Genomic DNA, 12,815 nt, shown 5'->3' with positions numbered 1-12,815 from the left:
TGACAACACCAAGCCAAGGGTTGAGATCCCCTTACCGGTCATCTTTTTTAAAATAAATAAATAAACAAATATGCTAAGGAAATTGCTATAGGAAGTATGTGAAAAAAAAAAGTTTACTAAGGACAAGCTGTTTGTTGGTAAATTAACCTAGCTTTTTACAAATTATATTCTGGAATGTCACATTGTTAATTTACTGCTGTTACAAGTTTTACACTGCCTATTTTTATGTCCTTCTTTGATGATTGAATCAACTGATTTTTCTTGTGAAACTTCATTGTCTTGTCAATAAAAAGAAAGGCTGGTTTTGGATCAGGGCTGCTCCCCTGATGGGCGGCAGTCCCTCCAGGGGCTGCTGCTCCCCTGATGGGTGGCAGTCCCTCCAGGCCTTATTGATGATACTTTGAGTGAATTCTTTCTTTCTCTTTTTTCCATCTCAGTTACACAGACCTCCAAGTGCTTTCTCCCCAAGGGTCATTGACAAGGTCTAGCATGAAGAAGTGGACTTAGGTCCTCTAAAAGGCTGCAATCTGGGCTCTCAAGTCACTTTCACCAGTGACCGTCCACCACTGAGGACTGGAGCAGAGGGTTCAGGATGGCAAAAATCTCTAAGTCATAAGTAAAGAAGAGGTAGGTCTCTCACCCCATTCCCCACTTGGTCTCTAAATCCAGTCCTTACTCCCCGTCACCCCATGTCTCTCATGAGCAGAACATATTCCCTCTTAATTTAGCTGATGTTTACAAAGAAACAAAGGGAAAATGTGAGATTTATTGACTTCTACTTGCATATCTTCAAGGCCTAGCACTGGTAGGTCCAACAACTATTTGCTAAATAAATGAATAGACCTTCCATATATGCAAAAATAGGAAGCTTTTGATTCTCTTCCCTCTTGTTTACAGGATAGACTTGAAATATCTTAGCAAGGTACATGAGATTTTTCACAATTTTTTTTTTTAAGATGACCGGTGAAGGGATCTTAACCCTTGACTTGGTGTTGTCAGCACCACGCTCACCCAGTGAGCTAACTGGCCATCCCTATATAGGATCCGAACCCGTTGCCTTGGTGTTATCAGCACCACAGTCTCCCAAGGGGACCATGGGCCAGCCCAGATTTTTCACAATTTTGGCCTCAAAACTTTTTCTTTTTAAAAATTTTTAAATTTTTCTCACAGCTGGCCCGTACAGGGATCTGAACCATTGACCTTGCTGTTATGATACCACCCTCTAACCAACTGGGCTACCCGGCAATTCCCCCCACCCCTTTTTTTGTTTGTTTTTCTTTTGTTTTTTGCTTTGGGTGGCTGGCTGGTAAGGGGATCCAAACCCTTGACCTTGGTGTTACAAGGTGGTACTCTAACCAACTGAGCTAACTAACCAGCCCCTCAAAATTTTCTTATTCTAAAATATCTTCAGTTTAGCTACAGATATCCAAGAGCTGCTTATCTGCATGTAGACCTTAATCCTTTCCTAATCTTTGCTTTATCTCAAATTCAATGTCAATTAGCATTTAGTGAGCACTTCCTGTACACCAGGTGCTGTGCCATCCATTATCATGTTTAGCTGTCACAGAAAGCCTGTGAGGTATGTATCATTCTCTCTTTAAAGATGAAGGCTCAGAGAGAGACATGCCCAAAGTTACACAGGTATTAAGTGACAACCAGACTTTGAACCCATCTCCTGTCCCAAGCCCACTACTCTCTACTATACCATGGACCTTCAGCTTTGTACAGGGACTATGGGAAAGTTGATGACCCTAGAGGAGTCTGGAATGATCCCACTCAAGATCCCCTTATTAGGTACCTTTGGAGACTCTGATCAAGGGTAGAGTGTCACCATCTTGTACTATTTGATCCTTCTGTCCTGCCCCCAGAGATGTGCTAAAAGGAGGCCGAGGCTACATGGGAAGAGGCTGAGCACGACCTCGGAGAGCAGGACTGGACCCTGGCCCAGCTTCAGGTCCATGTGGCAGACATGGAGGCCAAGTACGAGGAAATCTTGCATGTAAGCACCACCCTGTGGAGCCCAGCTGCCCCCAGCAGCCAGCATTCCTCCCTCCCCACACAACCCAGCCAGTGTGATGACTGACAACCCAGGGATAAGGAGAAGCAGCATCTCTGAGGGATCCCTGCTCTATCCTAAGGGCAGACAGAGAGGATACAATCATGCCTACCCACTCAGAATAAGAATTTTAAGAAAACACTGGCAAGGAAATCTTATAAGCCAACCTGGGGCATCCCTTACTCCTGCCCTCTCTCTTCCTGGGGACTGAACGCTTGTCCTGGTGTCTGCAGGACAGCCTGGACCAGCTCTTGGCCAAGCTGAGAGCTGTCAAGCCTCAGTGGGAAGGGGCTGTGCTGAAACTCCATGCCAGGCACAAGGAGCAACTGCACCAGTTGGGACTCAACCCCCTGGATCTTTGAAGGCTGCCAACCTCTAGTCTCTGGGGCTCTCTGAGGCCCCAGCAATAAAGCATCTTGATGTAGAACTCAACAGAGCAGCTGGCAGAGAGGAGTGGCTTTCATGGGGACATCTTGGTTCTGTGTTGACCCATTACTCCAAAGCTGAGTGATAGAAGAGAAATGTGACAAGGTCTCAACCCCTCTCCTACAGAAACTGGTCCCACCTCTTAAGCCTGGGGCCCTTTTGGCCCCTCTAAACTACTACCCCATACCCCTATCAACACACACACAGGTAGCCAGATATGGGAAAAGGCCATTTCTAAATTTCTTTCTTTATTTATTTGGGGGGCTGGCTGGTATGGGGATCAAAACCCTTGACCTTGGTGTTATAACACTGTACTCTAACCAACTGAGCTAACCAGCAAGCCCTATAGGAAAAGGCCATTTCTACAACAGACACAACAGTGACCGGGCAGGAGCCCCTATAATCCTAAGGTGCCCAGAAAGGGAGGGTGTAGTTGGTCTCCAAATTCTTGTATTACACCAAGGGTCCTGGAGTCATACCTAGGGCAAATTCCAGATGGCTTCAATCCTAGCCAGCCCCACAGCCCACCCTTCTCAATCAGAACTTCATCCTTGGGCACAGCTCTCCAAAGCTTCCATGTGACATCATCTGGAGCCTCAGGCTCCATCCTCAAGGTGCTACCTGAGGCCTCTGACTACACCCTTTTCTGGGAGGTGGGCCCATGGGAAGGGAGGGAGCCATTGGGCAATCCTGTGATTGGCGGTGACTTAGAACTCTGGCTTCTGGCTTAGAGAGGGCATCCCTGCTCCCACCACCATAGGCTGGACAGTGAAGACAGGAAAGCCTCTGGGTAGATTTGTGCCATCTGGGGCACTCTACAGCGGATCTGAGGCCAGAGGCCAATCCTATGCAGAGAGGAGGGAGAAGGTCATTCCAGGACCAGAAGAGTTCCTTTTCCCTGCCCCCACCTGCACTGGAATGCACAAGAATGGGACTTGTTCCATGGGTCCTTCTGTCCCCACCTACCATAACTTAAAAGTCACAACCTGCACACCCCTACTGCTTCACCCTGCAATCCTCCCACTCTGCCCTCCTTTCTGACTCCCCTCTGCCCTTCTCTGACTGCTCACTGTCCCTTCTGTCTCTTCTTCCTCACCTCTGCAGACCCTGGAGGAATCCAGGCTTCCAAACCCTGCTGAGACCTGGCTGCCAGCTTAAGGCAGATGGGTGGCTCAGACTCAGCCAGCTGCTGAAGCCTTTCCAGGTCATTCTGTCCATCCACAGGATACCCATTCACCTCCAGAATCACATCTCCCATTTGCAGCCCTGCCTGGGCAGCTGAGCTTCCTGGAGTCACCTGGCAGTGTAGTGGGGATAGAACATGGAAAACCATGGAAAAGTTTGCTAGGCACTCTAAGGCTGGGCTGGGGTGGGCAGGGGTTGGGGGAAGGAGCAGAAGATTGATCAGGAGGCAAATGATCAAAAGGATCCAAGGTCCATAGGACATCAGTCACCTGGGAGATGAAGAGACGAGGCACACAGGCCACACAGCTGAGTCGGAAGCCATAGGCACCACCAGGCCCAGGGTACAGGAAACACTGGCGGGAGCCAGGAGCGACCGGAGGTACAGCTGTGTTGTCAGCTGGTGGGTCCTTGGTCTCAACCAGAGAGGCTGAGCTCATGTCCTGGGGAGAAGCAGCAGCCTCTGTGCTCTCCATGAAGAGGAGTGGGGACAGGCGAAGCTGGAGGAGGCAGATGGGCCAAGCCTGTTGTACCAGAGCCCTGCTCCACTTCTCCTCCTGCCCCCACCCTAGCCCCCGGCCCTCAGTACGCACCATGCTGAAGAAGCGGTCAGCCTCAGGGTCGATGACAATGAGGGAGACACTAGAGCCCTGCGCCCGGATCCTGGACACTGTCTCCTCGTGGCCCAGCCCCTCCACGCTCTCCCCAGCCACAGCCACCAGCCGGTCCCCAACCTGCATCCCAGCCTTCTCGGCTGGCGTTCCCGGGTCCACCTCCCGCAGAAACTGCCCTGGGACATAGACATCCTCACTGCTCCTTCCCAGCTACAAGAGGGACTGACCCAGGGGGTATACAAGAGAAGAAGGCTCAGGGCTGGGACTTGGACAGGGACACTTCTTATGTGCACTGCGAGGTATATTTATACACTTGTGTGCCCACCGCAAGGCCCACCTTCCCTACCCACCCCCGAGGGTTTCCACTCACCAGAGTGACCGTCAAGGCCCTTCTCCTCCCGCAGCAGGAACCCAAATCCCTGGGGCCCTTTCTCTAGGTGCAAACAGCGGGGCTTGGCAGGCAGTGCCCAGCCCTCTGCCAGGGGTGCAGCCAGGGGCATTCCCAGCTGGCGACACTGTTCCTCCACCTCTGGCCCTGCCACCAGCAGGGTCACCTGCTTTCCACTCTGCCAAAGCTGTGGGGACCCAGCAGGGCACCAGCATCAATCACCTGGGCAGGGAGGGAAGAGGCAGGCACCTCCTCACAGCCCCTCCTCCCAGGCACAGGGATGAGGCATTAAGGGAGGGCCTGGCACAAACTGCAGAGGGAAGGATCATGCAAGACAGAGATCAGATCGGGAGATCAGGTGCATGGGGAGGAGTCTGCCTCCCGAGTTGGAGCCCCAGGCCCAACCCAGATGGGTGGAGGATGAGTGGGGCAACAGGCAGCCATACCTTCCTGCTGAGTTGGTTATGAGTGAACTTCTCCACACTGACCCCATTCACTTCGAGCAGCCGGGCCCCAGGAGGCACCCCTGCCCGCTCAGCTGCTCCCCCAGTACTTAGCACCAACCAGAAGGGACCCTGATCTCCTGGGAGAAACAAAAAACAAAAAAAACATTTCCAGGGGCCGGCCCGGTGGCGCACTGCGCTAGTGCGCCGCTTGGGAAGCGCGGTTGCGCTCCCGCTGAGGGTTCGGATCCCACGTACGGACCGGCTCCCGCTCGCTGGCTGAGCGAGGCGTGGGAGCAACGCCGAGGCTTGCGATCCCGTCGCCGGTCCCCGGTCCGGTACGGGGGCGACACTGAGGGTTGCGATCCGTTGCCAGGAGGCACCCCTGCCCGCTCAGCTGCTCCCCCAGTACTTAGCACCAACCAGAAGGGACCCGGATCTCCTGGGAGAAACAAAAAACAAAAAAAACATTTCCAGGGGCCGGCCCGGTGGCGCACTGCGCTAGTGCGCCGCTTGGGAAGCGCGGTTGCGCTCCCGCTGAGGGTTCGGATCCCACGTACGGACCGGCTCCCGCTCGCTGGCTGAGCGAGGCGTGGGAGCAACGCCGAGGCTTGCGATCCCGTCGCCGGTCCCCGGTCCGGTACGGGGGCGACACTGAGGGTTGCGATCCGTTGCCAGGAGGCACCCCTGCCCGCTCAGCTGCTCCCCCAGTACTTAGCACCAACCAGAAGGGACCCGGATCTCCTGGGAGAAACAAAAAACAAAAAAAACATTTCCAGGGGCCGGCCCGGTGGCGCACTGCGCTAGTGCGCCGCTTGGGAAGCGCGGTTGCGCTCCCGCTGAGGGTTCGGATCCCACGTACGGACCGGCTCCCGCTCGCTGGCTGAGCGAGGCGTGGGAGCAACGCCGAGGCTTGCGATCCCGTCGCCGGTCCCCGGTCCGGTACGGGGGCGACACTGAGGGTTGCGATCCGTTGCCAGGAGGCACCCCTGCCCGCTCAGCTGCTCCCCCAGTACTTAGCATCAACCAGAAGGGACCCTGATCTCCTGGGAGAAACAAAAAACAAAAAAAACATTTCCAGTCTGCTGCCTGCCCAGATCAGGGATGGAGATCTCCCCTCCTGCCCACCCCCTCCCACCCTCTAAGCTCACCATGGGTGACAGTGAAGCCAAAGCCACCCTCATCTTTCACTATGTGGCACAGCCGGGGCCGGACCCCAGGGCCTAGGGTAGGACAGAGATGGGCATGGTTCCCATGCAGAGCTCGGGCCACATCATGCACATGCCATGCCAAGACTGTCAGCAACACCCGAGGACTGCTGGCCCGGATGCGGCGTACCACCTAAACAGAGGGCATGTCGGGGGAGGTTCGGGCTGGTCCCTCTTGCCAACTCCCAGGATCTCCCTGGAACATGCATTTTTCAGCATGGGAACCAGCCCTCTAGATGCCTTCATGCAACTTTTCTGATCTGAGCATTTCTAAATCACGGGGTGTGGGGGAGTGAGGTTTGGGCCCTGCTGCCATAGTGCCCAGGGAGGTGACTGACTGGTTCCTCTCCCGGAGGTGCTGTGGAATGCTCTTCTGTACCACAGGGAGTACCAACCCAACCTCACCGTCATATAGTCTTCGTGTTCCACAACATCGTTGTTCACCGCCAGGATCCGGTCTCCTTCCTGGAGGCCCTGGCGCTGGGCAGAAGTGCCTGGATCCACCCTGCACACCACATGCCCGGCCCTGCCTGGCTCCTGCTGTAGGTGGAAGCCAAAACTCCTGCCTTCCTCTTTGCTCAGCAGACAGAAGCGAGGCCGCTGCAGGCTCCAGGGATCTGGAGGTGGGAGGTAAGCAGCAGAAAAGGGGAGGAGAGGGGGCACAGCCCAAGTACAGGTCCACTGTGTGCCTGGCACTGGGTGGGCTTCCATTCGGTTATTGTTGGACTGGGTCCGAATACTGCGTGGGCAAAGTGGCCAGGACAAAAGGAAACACCTGGCCTTCTCCAACCTCCACACAGTTACACCGTTATCGGAGGGAGACAGAGTGAGTGGTTACCAAGGAGATGGGAGGCTGTGCAGAACTGTGGTGTCTCTAGGGAGAGAGAATCGTTGCCAGGGGACGAGGGGGTTACCAGAGAGGTCGTGGTCTTCAGCCAGGGAAAGGACAGGATTATCAATGCCCAGCTTCGGGTTAAACCGAAACTTCCTGCAAGGAGGCAGGGGAAGCAGATAGAAGCTGGCAGCTGGACTTAGGTCCCAGGCTCTACTTTGGGTGCTAATGGCAGATGGAGAGCTTCCCCACCTTCAGTTCCTTCCTCCTCTTACCCCAACCCTCATAGTACTTACAGAGTTACCAAGGCTGCATCCTGAAGATCTACTGAGCAAAGAAGTGGGTGAGAGGAGGAGAGGCACATTCTCCCCTACTTCCCCCACCACCCCACCACGCCTCTCCCATTGTCATAAACTGAAAGGACTTATGGGAACCCCCAAACTCAGGACTTGCCCCCTCCATTCTGCTCTGAAAGGGTCTCCCGTTCTCACTGACATCATACACACAGGGATATCGTGTGTTCCCCTCCCCCCAAACCCTTGGCACATAAATCTGAGCGTATCAGTACAGGGTGTGGACCAGGAAGACTTATCGACTGAACTCTTTCTTCCTAACTTCTAATTTGCCTTTGCCTTAGGACTCCAAGTCCTAAGTGTGCCCTGGTCCCAAAGCCTCAGCCTCCAAATTTTCCCCCTGATTGCCCCAAAGTCCCCGTCCAGAGGATTCCTTCCAGCTTCTTACCTGCAACTGCCTCCATAGTTGGATCAGCAACCCAGTCCTCTGAGTAGGGCCAAGGTCCATCGTAACCAGCTGACCCTCCCACCTACCCTCTCCCAAGTCCCGCCTCCTTGAAGACGCTGTGTGGAAGGAGTGGGGTAATGGTTAACAGGAAGGAGAGTCTTATCCTCTGGAGAAGTGTGCGTGCTCCTCCTATCCCCATTCCCAGCTGCCAACTTTCTCTGGAGACCCTGCAGCTTACTCAGTTGCCCCTCTGCACAGAGAAAGACGGATTGCTGGTCACTGTAATCCCAAGCCTGGGAGTAAGTGTGAAAAGGCCAATAAGAGTTATTTGTCCCAGCATGGCCAACCCCCATCCCAATATTTTGTTCACGGTCCCTCCAGAAACCACTGCCTCTGAACCTAGCACCCAAGAACCACTTCCAACAGAAAGTGGTCAGGAGCTTAATCAGAATGGCCAAGAATAGTGCCCTTTCTTGGGAGCAACAGGCGAGGAAGAGGAGGCCACAGTAGGTGAGTGGAAGACACATAGCTTTTTAATAGCAACAAGTCAGATGCACCTGACACTAGCGGCTAAGAAGCCATTGGTACCATTGTGGTAAAAGGGCATGAGGGCAAGGAGAAAGCACCAACGTGAGGGCATCTCCAGTGTCCATAGGTGAGCAGAAGGCAGAAGGAGGAGGCCCTCCAATGCATCTTCTGATGGCAACACCTCAGCATAGCAGACATAAGTGTGACCCCTGGTGGTACAATCAGAGGGATATGCTTGATTGTTTTTTGGGGTTTTTTTGGTGGCTGGCCAGTAAGGGGATCCAAACCTGTGACAGAGGCTCCTTGAGAGCAAGGTTATGGTGGTGCTATAGGAGGCATGTTCCATCTCCAAGCCCAGAGCATGAATTCACCATCTTTGATCCTGGAAATTCCAGACTTGGGGGCACTGGTTGAACATGCCCCAGGAGGGAAACTGGCACAGCTATGCCTATTCCTTTGCCTCCAGTCCTGAAGAGATCTTTCTAAAAGGAGTAGTGCAGGCCAGCAGACCACAGAGGCAAGGGGTTTGGGGCCAGTGTCACTGTCTCAGCTTCCAGGGCCTCCCAACTGCTGTAGTAGAGCCCTGACCTCACCCTCAACTCGCAACAGCTGAGCTTTGCGCCAAGGATTAAGGGTGGCACCCCGGTTATCTTCCAGATCTCGCAGCAGTAGTTCAAGGTGGCGCCGGACCCGGGCCTGATCCCAGCTGTTGAGGTTCCGCTGGACTTCACTGAGGATCACCGACCAGTACTCAGACACTGCTGCCCCCTCTGTCAGCGACGCCACGACCCTGGCACCACCTTCAGTAGTGCTTCCCAAGTCCCGCAGGACCTGGCGGCCCTCTGAACTCAGCTCATTGAAGTAGAGACTAGCGAGAGAGAGAAAAGCAGATGCCATTCAGCAGGGCTCTGAGAAGGAGGCCTGAGGGTGGATGGACAGAAAGTCAGGAGGCCTGACACTTATCTCTCAGCTGCAGAATGTGAAGGGGCAGGTGTCTGCAATAAGCCAGTGAGGGGGGGTGGTAGCCAGTGGGAGGCAGGGACTGACACTAGAATGCAATGGGACCAGGGACAGTAGGAACAGGGCCACCAGGTCCCCAGGAGAAGTGGTGGTAGGGAATCAGGCCAGGGTCAAGGCCAGTCACAGAGGGGGTGGGTTAGCTCAGAACTGAGTTGACAAGGATCAGTCAGAAGCCAGGAATAGAGGACAGGCACCAGGCCCAGGCCCAGAAGTGCTCCCTAGGGTAGGAAGAGCACAGTAGAGAGAGGGAAGGAGGATGGAAGGGCTGGGGACCATGGGACCAGGGACAGGACTCACTGTAGCAGCTCCAAGGAAGGGTGCTCCCGGGCAGCCTTGGCTAGGGCCAGGGCTGCTTGGTCACCAGCACCGTTGTAGGCCACGTTCAGCTCCTGCAGCTGCCGGTTGCGGTCCAGCTGGGCAGCCAGCAGCTCCAGGCCCTCATCCCCAAGGCCCGTGTGCAACAGGGACAGGTGTGTCAGCGAGGTGTTTCCTGCCAGTCCCTCCACCAGCAGGGCGACACCTGCTGCTGTTAGCGGGTTGTTAGACAGCCTACGGCCACAAACACACTGAGGTTATGAGGGCTGGTTGCAGATGCTCTGTGCTGGGCATTAGGACTTGGGTCAAAGGGGCCACAGCCTGGGGCACAGCGGAGCCTGGACACAGAAAAGCAGGCCCAGGAGAAGAGGACAGAGAAATGGGGTGTGGCACCCTGCAGTGGAGGAAGAGTCCAGAGGAAGCTGGCTTCTGTCCCCTTCGCCCTCTTTTCATTCTCCTTTTCACCCCGACTCCTTTCTACCCTCTCCCCTTCCTCTTCTTCCCCTTTTTTCACCTCCTCCCCAGCCTCTGCTTCTTCTTCCCTCTGGGTCCCCGATCCTTCTCCCCCTTCTTCCTTTCTCCCTCCTCATTCACCTTCCCTTACTCCAACCAGAAACTGAGCACCCAGGCATCTGGGTTCCTAGTAAATCAGCCAGCACTTTGGGAGCATCTACTGAGTGCCCAGCATTAAGGTCATCCTTGCGAGGCTGCAGGAAAATCCTGGGAGGGGATCAGTGGCACTGTTACCAGGCAACCAGCCTAGGTATTATTCCTCCTTCTCCTCCCACCTGTCCCAGGCTGATTTTAGCCACATGAGGCTTTCTTAGCACCTATTGCTGGTGGCATCTTTCCCCCTGTCCTGCTGCTTGTAATGTATCTGGGAGGGTGGGCCTAGACTCCCACCCTTTTTACTACCATGGGTTGGCATAGGATGGATATATTGTGAGGCAGGGGAGCTCGCCCTTGACCTTAGCTGGCCACCAGGATGGCCATGGCCTCCCTCCAGCCCCTTCCCAGGGTGCTCACCGCAGGGTGGTAATTTGGCACTGGTCATGTAGCAGCAGGTCTCGCAGGTCCCTGCAGGCCTCAGGACCCAGGCTGTTGAGTTGCAGGCTGGAGCAGAAGGGGGCCAGAGGGGAGGTGAGAGACGAAGGAAGGAGTCAGCATGGAGTCTGCCCATCTACCATGCCCTTTTCTCAGCAGCCTGCTCCTGCAATCCGTACCTGCCCTCCCTTCCGCTGTTGCTTCTGTTACCTCCACCCACACCATACTTCATCATCCCACCCTGGGTCCTTCCTCAGTACCTCAGGCTTCTCTAGCACCTTCTCTCCCCACCTCTTCACCTCCAACCCTCTCCTCTCTTCACGCCTGTGCATGAGGACAGGTCCTCACCCCAGCTTCCGGGCACGCAGGAAGACGGGCATGAGTGTGCGCAGTCCAGCAGAGTCCAGCTGGCAGGAAGCCAAGTTCACCTCATCTAGGGCATGCCTTCCGCTGCCCAGTACAGCTGTCACCACTGTACACTTGAGGGGTGTCATGCGCACACCTGCCAGGTTGAGCTGGCGCAGGGAGCTGAGCACTTCAGCAGAGAAGCGCTGGTTCTGGAACTCATAGTGGAAGAAGAGATGGTCAAGGAGCTCCGACGGGGGCAGCACCTGCCGGCCAAGCTTGCCCAACTTCTTCTTGATGGCCTGGGCATTCTCCAGGGCATCCAGGTTCTTGATGGGGCAGCCAAGCTGAGCCAGCACAGCCCGGTTGTGGGCAGATAGGAGCCCCCCCATGAACATGGGAAAGAGCTCAAAGACTTCATCCTCTGGGGGATCATCTGGGTGGCGCCGGGGGCCCTCCACGCCCAGGATGCTGGCGCCCATCTGGTCCAGAACATCGTCATTGTAGTAGTCCTCCTCTCGGAACATCTCCAGCACCATGGCCTGGGCTACGGCCTCCCGGCTCTTACCGACCACACGCCCAAATACTCGTGGAACCACCTGAGAAAGCAGCAGAGAGGGTCACTGCAGCCTCCCGTGTGCCTGTTTGGCCTTCAAAGCTGAGCTTAAGGTACACCCCCTGACTGCTCCAGCTCGTGATCTCCCTTTGAACTTGCAGCACAATTTGTCTGATCACACTGCTCCCCTGCTGCAACACCTTCCATGGCTCCCCACAGCCCATCTGGCAAACTCCAAACATTTAGCCTGAAATATGACATTTTTTATAATCTGGCCCCAATTTGACCTTTCCACGGTCATCTCTCAACACTTGTCTCATGTATTCCAGACATTAGAAACTTTTTCCCAAACATCCCATACATTTTCAAGCCCAGGACATGATGGGATGGAATAAGCATATATTACGCACTTAGTTTGAGGCCAGGCTACGTATTACGAACACATCACTATCTTTGACATCATCAGTCATTACGCTGACTACAATTGAGCTTGCTCCTACTCCTTCAAGGCCCTGCATGATTTGTGCCTTCATCACAAGCCTCTCTAGCTCTCTTGGTTAGAGCATGATGTTTGTAACACCAAGGTCAAGGGTTCAGATTCCCATACCAGCCAGCAGCCAAAAACCAAAAAACAAGTCTCTTATCCCCACTCACTATGCTCCTGTCCTTTCCGCTGTTCTTATCTTCTTGACAGTGCCAAGGTTTCTCCTCCTTCAAAGCCTCCACAATGCTGCCTCTTCCTGGGTTGCCCCCCTGAATTGTTCTCTTGGCTAATACTACAGGGATCAGATTAAATGCCCTCCCAGAAAGGCCTTCCTGACCCCCCCAAACCAGCTTCCCCCAGTATACACTTTCATAGCCCCTAGAACTTTTCTCTCCAGGCATTTACCATAATTTTTCATTACATAATTTTGGGGGGGGGGAGTATTTTTGACGGCTGGCCAGTATGGGGAACTGAACCCTTGACCTCGGTGTTACCAACACTGTGCTCTAATCAACTGAGCTAACCAGCTGGCCCTCATTATATAGTTATGTTGACATTTTTGTATTCAGACTGTAATATCAGAAAGGGCAGAAATCTACGGTTTTGTTAACTGATTTTTTTTTTTTTTTTTTT

General features: G+C 54.3%; 3 protein-coding genes across 3 annotated transcripts in view; 1 reads left to right on the top strand and 2 right to left on the bottom strand.

The window, feature by feature from the left end:
• Positions 1-2,418, top strand: part of CCDC153 (coiled-coil domain containing 153) — a 4,987-nt gene extending 2,569 nt beyond the window's left edge. Inside the window, 2 exon segments of the mRNA XM_008577915.1 lie at positions 1,869-1,999; positions 2,290-2,418. Of these exon segments, the coding sequence (XP_008576137.1) occupies positions 1,869-1,999; positions 2,290-2,418 (260 nt within the window).
• Positions 2,419-2,761: 343 nt separating this feature from the next.
• On the bottom strand, positions 2,762-7,906 carry PDZD3 (PDZ domain containing 3). Its single transcript, XM_008577914.1, has 11 exons — positions 7,891-7,906; positions 7,446-7,473; positions 7,232-7,305; positions 6,723-6,934; positions 6,261-6,450; positions 5,113-5,249; positions 4,649-4,853; positions 4,258-4,454; positions 3,937-4,164; positions 3,579-3,779; positions 2,762-3,327 (listed from the first exon to the last, which is right to left on the bottom strand). Exons 1-11 carry the CDS (start codon positions 7,904-7,906, stop codon positions 3,298-3,300), a joined length of 1,518 nt encoding a protein of 505 aa, XP_008576136.1. The 3' UTR covers positions 2,762-3,297.
• An 865-nt stretch (positions 7,907-8,771) lies between these two features.
• The window catches only part of NLRX1 (NLR family member X1), an 11,287-nt gene continuing 7,243 nt past the window's right edge, over positions 8,772-12,815 (bottom strand). Inside the window, exons 6-9 of the mRNA XM_008577913.1 lie at positions 11,146-11,741; positions 10,780-10,866; positions 9,736-9,987; positions 8,772-9,286 (exon numbers count right to left, since the gene is read on the bottom strand). Of these exons, the coding sequence (XP_008576135.1) occupies positions 8,965-9,286; positions 9,736-9,987; positions 10,780-10,866; positions 11,146-11,741 (1,257 nt within the window). The 3' untranslated portion in view covers positions 8,772-8,964. The remainder of the gene's footprint in view (positions 9,287-9,735; positions 9,988-10,779; positions 10,867-11,145; positions 11,742-12,815) is intronic.

The sequence above is a fragment of the Galeopterus variegatus genome, unplaced genomic scaffold (assembly GCF_000696425.1).
Source record: "Galeopterus variegatus unplaced genomic scaffold, G_variegatus-3.0.2 Scaffold1598, whole genome shotgun sequence".
Classification (NCBI taxonomy): Eukaryota; Metazoa; Chordata; class Mammalia; order Dermoptera; family Cynocephalidae; genus Galeopterus; species Galeopterus variegatus.
This window is presented reverse-complemented; position numbering and strand designations above follow the sequence as displayed.

What these genes read in the sequence shown, in the direction of transcription:
- PDZD3 (XM_008577914.1), bottom strand. An exon ending in CTCGTCTCTTCATCTCCCAG is followed by an intron (nt 3,780 to 3,936) that starts GTGACTGATGTC and finishes CTACACTGCCAG; the next exon opens with GTGACTCCAGGAAGCTCAGC. An exon ending in TTCCTCCAGGGTCTGCAGAG is followed by an intron (nt 3,328 to 3,578) that starts GTGAGGAAGAAG and finishes CTCTCTGCATAG; the next exon opens with GATTGGCCTCTGGCCTCAGA.